Here is an 8,113-nt window from a genome sequence, read left to right on the forward strand (position 1 = left end):
GTACACAGACATTCTCCGCCACACATGAGACAATTGACATGCGACTCCTACAACGCCTCTATGCTCTGACACAGACAGTAGACAAAAGGGGTTCCGCACCATCGCTCTCGCACACTAGACAGAAAAGTGAAAACGTATCAGTGGTGCGGCTGCTGCCTTGCGAGCGACGCCTGCGGCTTTGGCAGCTCGCCACATCCGGCTAACCGCCCAGCTCCCACCCCGATCTACTACATGTACTACACAAAATCCTCCATGTTCACGCCGGGCCGCTTGACCGCGCTGCGCAGCTCGTCGAGGTCGCCAAAGACGAGCTCGGGCAGCCAGCGCGGCACGTCCACCTGCGCGTCCACTCGCTCCGCCATGTTTTGCAGCGGCGCGACGCACTGCGCCGCGCCGGTGGGCCGCAGCGGCGGCGGGGTCGGCGCGTCGGGGGCGAGGAACCGCTCCACGTTCGCGCGGAAGTTGGCGTCGCGGTACGAGACGCACACGGCCGACACGTGGGTATGGTTGCCCGGCACATAGATCTCGAGCGCGGACGGGCCGAGCAGCGTCGTGCGGTCGCGCCTCACCTCGCAGACCTCGTCGAACTCCGCCTTCGCCTGCGCAGTCATGGCGGCGGCGGCGGCCCGCTTGACCGGGTTCCACGAGCGCAGCGCCGAGGTGACCGCCGCCGCCGCGGCGTTGGGCTCGCCCGCCGCCGCCGCCGCCGCGCCGCCTCCCTCGTCGTCGGTGCCGCGTCCCCGGTCGCCGGCGGCGGCCGGCTCGACCGCGTCGAGCAGATCGCCGCTCACACTGCCAAACAGCTTCTGCAGCCACTCCTTGCGGCGCGTCGCCTTGACAAAGATGGCGGCCGAGCCGTCCGGGCCGGTGAAGCGGGGCAGCGGGTCCTTGCGCTCCATCCACTCGTGGAAGACGAGGGTCTGCATGTGGCGCACCACGTGCAGCGTGCGGCTCGTCGTCCGGACCGCCTCCTCCTCGCTCCGCCCCATCGTCGGGAAGGCCTTCGTGATGAAGTAGCCGAGGGCGGCGTCGGGCAGGTCGCGCAGCTCCGCCAGCAGCTCCTCGGTCGTCTTGTTGGTGGGGGGGGGCTGGTCCGCCTCCGCGTCGGCGCCTCGCTCCGGCCGCTGCGCCGCCGCCTCGGCGGTGGCGCGGATGAAGAGGCACGCCTCCGCCGCGTCGTGCAGGGTCACCTTGCGGCCCTGGCCCAGGTAGCGCATCCCTCGCGGGAAGGGGCCCGGCGGCGGCGGCTCGATCAGCACCAGCCGGCGGGGGTTGCCGCCGAGGCGCTGCGCGGCGAGGCCGATCTGGTGCGCGAGCGTGGAGCCAAAGGGGGCCCCCTTGCGGTACGCGACCAGCTCCGAGGCGTACACGGCGGCGAGCTCGGCGATCGAGCGCTCCACACACTCCTCCTCCACCTTTGTGCCCGCCGCCATTCCCGTGTGCCTCACGGCGAGCACCTAAGGTGAGAGGGGGGGGAGGTAGACGTCTCCACACGCACACGCAGCGGGCGGGGCGATGGAGCCAAGGTGTGCGTGCGTGTGTAAAAGTGCGTGCGTGCGTGCGTGCGTGCGTGCGTGCGTGCGTGTGTGTGTGTGTGTGTGTGTGTGCGCGTGTGTGCGTGTGTGTGTGTGTGTGTGTGTGTGTGTGTGTCTGGCGGCTCGCCCGTCGGCGTGGCCGGGTGCGAGAACCTGTAGGCGATGGAGGTCGAGACGGCCGACGCGGTCGACCGCTTCCGCGCCGCAGTCAGCGGCTTCCGCGTGTCTAGCAGCACCGTCTCCGCTGCCGCAGGTGCTCGGCCAACTCGGCCTCGACGAGTTCGCCGACATCCTCGACAACGTGCCGCCCGGCCTCGACGAGCTGCTTGCCCTCGCTGAGACGCTGGCGGTCGTGCGCGGCGCCGAGCCGGACACCGACGGCGCAGCCTCGCTCACAGGCTTTGAGCGAGTCGTCTTCGACACGGCGCCCACCGGCCACACGCTGCGGCTGCTCGCCTTTCCAGAGTTCCTCGACAACCTTCTCGGCAAGGTGGTGGCGCTCAAGGCGCGCCTCCTCGCCGCCATCGGCCTGCTCAAGGGCGTGCTGGGAGGCAACGACCCCACCGACAAGATCGAGGCCGCCGTCGCGCGCCTCCAGCGCTGGCGAGACCGCGTCGCCTCCCTGCGCGAGCTGCTCACCGACGAAGCCGTGACCGACTTCGTCGTCGTCGGCATCCCGTCGCGCCTCGCCGTCGCGGAGTGCGCGCGGCTGCTCTCTGCCCTCGCCGACCAAGGCGTGCCGGTCTCGCACCTGATCGTCAACCAGGTGGAAGCAGCGGCAGCAGTAGTGGAAGCAGTAGCGGCAGCAGCGGCAACAGTAGTGGAAGCAGTAGCGGCGGCGGCGGCAGCAGTAGCGGCAGTAGCAGCAGCAGCAGCAGTAGCGGCAGCAGTAGCAACAGCGTGTGAGTTGGGTGCCCCTCTTTGTCCTCAGGTCGTGGACGGTGCCTCCTCCGCCGCATACTTGGACCGCATCCGGGCCGAGCAGGAGATCACCCGAGATCACTCGAGATCACTCGAGATCGCTCGAGATCACTCGAGATCACCCGAGATCACTCGAGATCACCCGAGATCACCCGAGATCACTCGAGATCACCCGAGATCACCTCCTCCTGGACCGCACCCGGGCCGAGCAGGGGCGCGAGCTCAAGCGGCTCGACGGCTCTTCCCCGCTCGGCGAGCTCGCGCTCTCGCGGCTGCCCTTCTTCGACCTCGAGATGCGGGGCGTCTTCCCGCTGCAGTACGTCGCCTCGCAGGCCTTCCGCGGCACGAACGCCGACGCATGGGAGGACCTGCTGGCCGACCAAAATGACCGTCCCCTACCCCCACGGTACCCAAACCCATCCCCTCCCTCCACGGTACCCGAACCCACCCCCCCAGGACCGGTTCGTCCTCGTCGGCGGCAAGGGCGGCGTCGGCAAGACCACGACCTCAGCGTCGCTGGCGGTGCAGTTGCGACAGACGGCACCTCGACGCTGCTCGTCTCGACTACGACTGCTGCTACTCTTGACTGAACGAGGAGTCTCACTCTTCTTAGGCCCCTCGACGCTGCTCGTCTCGACTACGACTGCTGCTACTCTTGATTGAACGAGGAGTCTCACTCTTCTTAGGCCCCTCGAAGCTGCTCGTCTCGACTACGACTCTCTGGGGGGAGGCGGGGGCCCTAGAGGGTATCCATGGGGGGGGGGAGATGGGGTCCCATGGCCCGCCGCAGGCGCCGATTTTTCGCGACTTTTTGACCGCGCAAGATAAAAGGGTGGCTAAGGGCTCTGCCCGCAAGGCGCCCGCGTCGCAGACGCGGTACCATTGACAAATCTGCAATATACCCCCACACGAGCAAATAGCAAAATCCGAATACCGTGCACAAATCCGGCGATGTGGGACCCAAGCCTTCAGCTGGTGCCAAGACATTCGTAAAATTGAAGCCAAGATCCGCCAAATCGTGCTTTCGCGCTACCTGAGGGGAAAGCCGCTGATCGAGCCCAGCGTGCCCGCGGCCGCCTCCCGCGCAGCACACCGCCGCTGCGGAATCGGATCGATCCCATGGAGGAGGAGGGCGCAGTCGGCCAGCGCAGCAGGCGGAGTCCCTCCCCGCGCCGGAGCCCCCCTGCAGTCGAGGGAGTCCTCGTTGGCGATGAAGGTGGCGACATCGAATCGCGGCCGACACACGTCACGTGGGAGGAATGGGCGATGAGCGGGAACGATGCGCGCTACGGCGCCGACTCCGCCGTGCTCGTAGCCGCAGAAAGCCGCGCTCCAGGAGCACGCCAAGATGCAATGGCTCGCTTGCTTCGATTCAGCTCTCTCGGCAGCAGAAGTGGGGCTGGAGCGGGTGGGGGTGGATGCCGATTGAGGGGGAGCGTCTCCAGCTGCGCCCTGTGGCAGCTGCGCCCTGTGGCAGCTAGTCGAGGGACTTGGTAGTTGTGACCCCCCTGAGTGAGGACAGGAGAGAGAGAGCGTTTTGTGGTGTTTGTTGGTGTACGCAATAACGTCGAAATAACGGGACAGGGTGGTTGTTCTCTCTATCTCCTCTTCTAGCTCTTAGCATGAGCTGCGCCCGGTGTCCGACCCCTTTTGCGCAGCAACACCTTAAACTTTTAGGCCCTCCAAATTCGGGTCGGAGCGTAGCGGAGTGGGCCCCGAGTTTGAAAAGGGCGACGGACGCTTGCGTCCTAGCCTCCAACAACGCCTCCCCGGCGCAGAGGGGCCCCCGGAGGGATGCACAACCGCTCCACGCCACGCCGCTTGCGGCGGTCCTCTTCCCAGCTCCGCTGAGGGCCGGTGCATTATTCTTTTTTGCGCATTTTTACTTGTTTTCATGGGAATTCGGTGAACTTGCGGCCATGCTATCACGCCTTGCGACAGCCTGTCGGCGCTGCTGACCGTGCCATGCTGCACAATTGATCACCCGCATAGCTCGCGGCCTTAGTATCCACCATTCAGTGACGACCTGATCGTACGGCCAGTAGGAAGGTGTCCTTCCAGCGCGTGCACGCTTCTGACGCAATGCGCGTCACAAACTGCCTCGGCGACTGGCTGCTGGCACTCTCGAGGCTATGCCTACACAGCCTCGCGCGCATGGGCAGTCAAGAGGGACCATGCACTTTCTCAGGACAGCGCCAGTGCCTCTCCCTTGGACCGGCAAACGTGGTGGTCTCGTGTCACCGATGTGGGACCAGTGCGGCATCGCGCCATCGACAGCTCTGAACTGCGCCTCACCACTGACCGGGAAGGCCGCCAAGTGGGCCAGCACAGGTCGCACATTGTGGCAGCAGTCAGCAGTTGTCTGATAGCTAGAGCAGCAGCGTCAGGGTCGCAGGGTCGGATCATGTCAAGCCTCTCGCCCGGCCGGCCGCGTGCAGACATCGGCCTGTCTGCTGTCTGGAGTGATCTGTCGGCGGTCAGTACGACCGATCAGGTCGGAGTTTTCTGATGGTTGGAGGGTCTATCTGTATGTACTCCTCGAGATCTCTCCAAATCTGCCCTCTAATCAACCGTAATCATTCGGGAAGTCGGTGGTATGAGCGAGTAACCATGAGCGTTATGAAGCAAAAGGGTTAACCGTCCTCTCGAATTTCAAATTACAAAGACCGGGCGGGGACTTCGCGACACTCCTTTTTACCCCTAGTGTTACCCATATACTGTCGTCAGTAAGCATGAAAGGTTGTGCAAACACCTGGCACTGGTGGAACACAAAAGTACTGCACCCCGTCCAAGAGGCCGCTGGCGGGAGCTACCGAAGGGGCATGGAGGGCTCTCCCGTACATACACCACTCGAACTCGCTCTAACTCAGCCTAGCTCGGCGCCAGCAGCAGAGGACGGCGCGGGAGGCGGCGGCGGCGGCGGCACGGTGAGATCGCTGGTGTCCCTGCCCGCCTCCCTGCGGGCGTAGAAGAGCGCAGCCTGCTCGGCGGTGGCGAAGCAGCCGAGGAAGACTGTTGTGCCGCCAACCTTCACCTTCAGCTGGTACTTCTTGCTACATTGCCGATTTGGGTAGAAGGTCACGCCTTTGTAGCCGCTGTTGCTGCTGCTGGCGGTGAGAGTCAGGCCCTCCCTCTCCGCCTGCCGTATCGCCTCGAGGCCAGCGGCAGTGGGAGCGGGGCGAGGCTGCAGCAGCTTGGCGGCGTCGGCGCGGCCGTACTCTGACCGAGCGTAGGCGATGGCCGCCTCTTCGGCGGTGTAGCCGAGGGAGACACTTTTGCCAGCAACCCGCACCTGCGCCTTGAACTTATTATTGCCGCGATCGTAGTTCACGTTCTTGTAGCCAGTCGTGCTGTTCTTGAGAGTGGCCGGGATCAGCACGCGCTCGCCCAGCAATATGTAGCTGCGCCGTGAGGGCTCGGCTGAGGGTGAGGCGTCCTGCATGATGTTTTTCGGCGCGCCCCCGGGAAAAAAAGCGCTCAGGTGAGGGTTTTAGCAAAGCGCTCCACGTGCTCCATGTTGGAGGCAGGGCTCTTCTCAGCGGCCAGGCACCTCTCCACTATACACACAATAACTCAGTGCTGAGGCGGCACCCGGAGCAGCACACGCTCACCTAGAATCCCTTTCTGGCCCTCTGCGCTCGCAGCGACTCGTTGCGCCGAGGCGGCTCGCCGCCCAGCGGGCCGCGATTGAGCAAGCGCCGCCGGGTGCCATAAATCTCGCTGCGGCAGCTGGGGCAATCCGTGGCGATGTCGCATCGCCCTTGGCGCGTGACGTAGTCCGCCTGCCGCGGCTTGGTCTGAGCGAGGAGGCACGTGTAGTGGAAGATGTTGTGGCAGCACAGGCTGAAGCCCCAGTGTTCACAGTCCGGGACTAAAGATGAAACTCCGCTTGAGAAGAAGAAGGGAGAAAAATCATTGTAGTGCCAGTCCGAGCCAGTCTGCTGACTGGGGTAGGTTCAAGAATTCCTCCTCTTCTCACAATTCTTTTCGCTTAGGTAACTTTCTTTTTTCTTCTCAATTAAAATCCCTGTGTGGTGGCGGGCGTGCCGTCATCCTCCCATCCCTCCCTTGGGCAACTGTTTTTCTTTCTTTCTCCCTTCTTCTTCTCAAGCCCAGGTGACTTCCGCCGCTCAGCTTCGCTCTGGCTGTGCCTTTTGTAGTGCCAAAGAAAGAAAGAAAGAAAACACACAACCCAAGGGAGGGATGGGAGAACGGCACGCCGCCACCACACAGGGATTTTAAGGAGAGGAGTGTGGTGCGCTAGCCGTCGCCCACCCTGGGGAGTCTGCCTCTTCGTATCTCTTTTCGCAGTCTCTCGCCGCTTCTCGCTGCAACCTTCATGCCACCTCGCGGCCGTCCCACTCTCGTCGGTCTCTCCCTTGTCACTTCCTCCTCTGTCGCGTCGTTCTCTTCTGCCTCGTCCTGCGACGCCGCCGCCTGCCGGTCCCTTGTTCTCGCGGAAGTCCGAGCCAGTCTGCGTACGTAGAATTCTTCTCGCCCTAGGTAACTTCCCGGCTTCAGCGCCGCCCCAGCTTCGCTCTGCCTCGCCACATTCGCATGTACCTCATGCTCACGGCGGTCTCGCTCGCATACCGCGTGCCTTCTTCTCTGGCGGGCCGTGCTCCCGGCGTCGCGCGGCCGCTCGCGGCGAGCAGCCGCAGCGCCGCGCGCGCGCGCGCCGCTTCAGCCTCTGCGACGGCGACCACGGCAGCAGACCGCTTCATCACGGGGCAGACGGGGAACAACGTCACGCCTTACATCGCCAATCTGGTCGGGCGCGACTTGCACAAAACGGCCGATCACCCCATCGGAATCATCAAGCAGAAGATTGAGGACTACTTTGCCACGATCGACGGCGTCAAGTTTGAGATCGCCGACGCGATGGACCCGCTGGTGAGTGCGCAGCAGTGCTTCGACGACCTGCTTATCCCGGAGGACCACCCGGGCCGGCTGCCGTCCGATACCTACTACGTGTCGCGGCCGGGCGGTCGCGAGGCCTCCTCGTCGGAAGACCTTTTGCTACGGACACACACGTCGGCCCACCAGTCGACGCTGATGCGGAAGGGGTACGAGGCGTTCCTCTGCACGGGGGACGTGTACCGGCGCGACGAGATCGACGCGTCGCACTTCCCCGCCTTCCACCAGATGGAGGGCGTCCGCCTCTTCGACCCCGCGCTCGTCGGCGAGGGCGAGATGAGCCGAGAGGAGTGGCTCGCCTCGGACGGCTGCAAGCTCGTGGCCGACGACCTCAAGCGCACGCTGGAGGGGCTGTGCGACGCGCTCTTCGGGCCGGTGGAGAAGCGGTGGATCGACGAGTGCGCGCCGCACGCCCACCCCCCGGGGAGGGCGGCGCGTGGGCGGGAGGGCGGTGTGGGGCGGGGGCGGGGAGAGGGGGGTGAGCGGAGTGGCACCTCCCTGCTGCAGGTACTTCCCCTTCACCGAGCCATCCTTCGAGCTCGAGATCTACTACAACGGCGACTGGATGGAGGCGCGGGCCAGCGCCCCTCGCCGCCCTCGCCGCGCATAGCTAGCCCGCGCGCTTTCTATGCTGAAACCCCTCCTTCTCCACCTCAACCCACAGACTGCTCAATGCGTAGCTACTCTCATCTAGTCGACATCTGAGTCCCTCCTGGCACCGCGGGGCCCTATCTTTTTTA

At 64.6% G+C, this 8,113-nt stretch overlaps 4 protein-coding genes across 4 annotated transcripts in view; 2 read left to right on the forward strand and 2 right to left on the reverse strand.

Annotated features, from left to right (window-relative positions):
• Positions 1–236: 236 nt before the first annotated feature.
• On the reverse strand, positions 237–1,217 carry EMIHUDRAFT_100127 (hypothetical protein; the record flags this gene model as incomplete). Its single annotated transcript, XM_005780114.1, has 1 exon — positions 237–1,217. The coding sequence occupies one exon, from the start codon at positions 1,215–1,217 to the stop codon at positions 237–239; it is 981 nt and encodes a 326-aa protein (XP_005780171.1).
• Positions 1,218–1,697: 480 nt separating this feature from the next.
• Positions 1,698–3,342, forward strand: EMIHUDRAFT_100128 (hypothetical protein; the record flags this gene model as incomplete). The annotated part of the gene is made up of 5 exons (XM_005780115.1): positions 1,698–1,742; positions 1,789–2,301; positions 2,669–2,776; positions 2,913–2,978; positions 3,247–3,342. The coding sequence occupies 5 exons, from the start codon at positions 1,698–1,700 to the stop codon at positions 3,340–3,342; spliced, it is 828 nt and encodes a 275-aa protein (XP_005780172.1).
• Positions 3,343–5,113: 1,771 nt separating this feature from the next.
• On the reverse strand, positions 5,114–5,898 carry EMIHUDRAFT_204691 (hypothetical protein; the record flags this gene model as incomplete). The annotated part of the gene is made up of 3 exons (XM_005780116.1): positions 5,114–5,156; positions 5,240–5,265; positions 5,383–5,898. The coding sequence occupies 3 exons, from the start codon at positions 5,896–5,898 to the stop codon at positions 5,114–5,116; spliced, it is 585 nt and encodes a 194-aa protein (XP_005780173.1).
• Positions 5,899–7,013: 1,115 nt separating this feature from the next.
• The window catches only part of EMIHUDRAFT_204692 (phenylalanine tRNA synthtetase), a gene marked incomplete at both ends in the record, with an annotated part of 1,819 nt that continues 719 nt past the window's right edge, over positions 7,014–8,113 (forward strand). Inside the window, 2 exons of the mRNA XM_005780117.1 lie at positions 7,014–7,052; positions 7,191–7,771. Of these exons, the coding sequence (XP_005780174.1) occupies positions 7,014–7,052; positions 7,191–7,771 (620 nt within the window). The remainder of the gene's footprint in view (positions 7,053–7,190; positions 7,772–8,113) is intronic.

This window comes from Emiliania huxleyi, assembly GCF_000372725.1.
Source record: "Emiliania huxleyi CCMP1516 unplaced genomic scaffold EMIHUscaffold_22, whole genome shotgun sequence".
NCBI classification, from domain to species: Eukaryota; Haptophyta; order Isochrysidales; family Noelaerhabdaceae; genus Emiliania; species Emiliania huxleyi.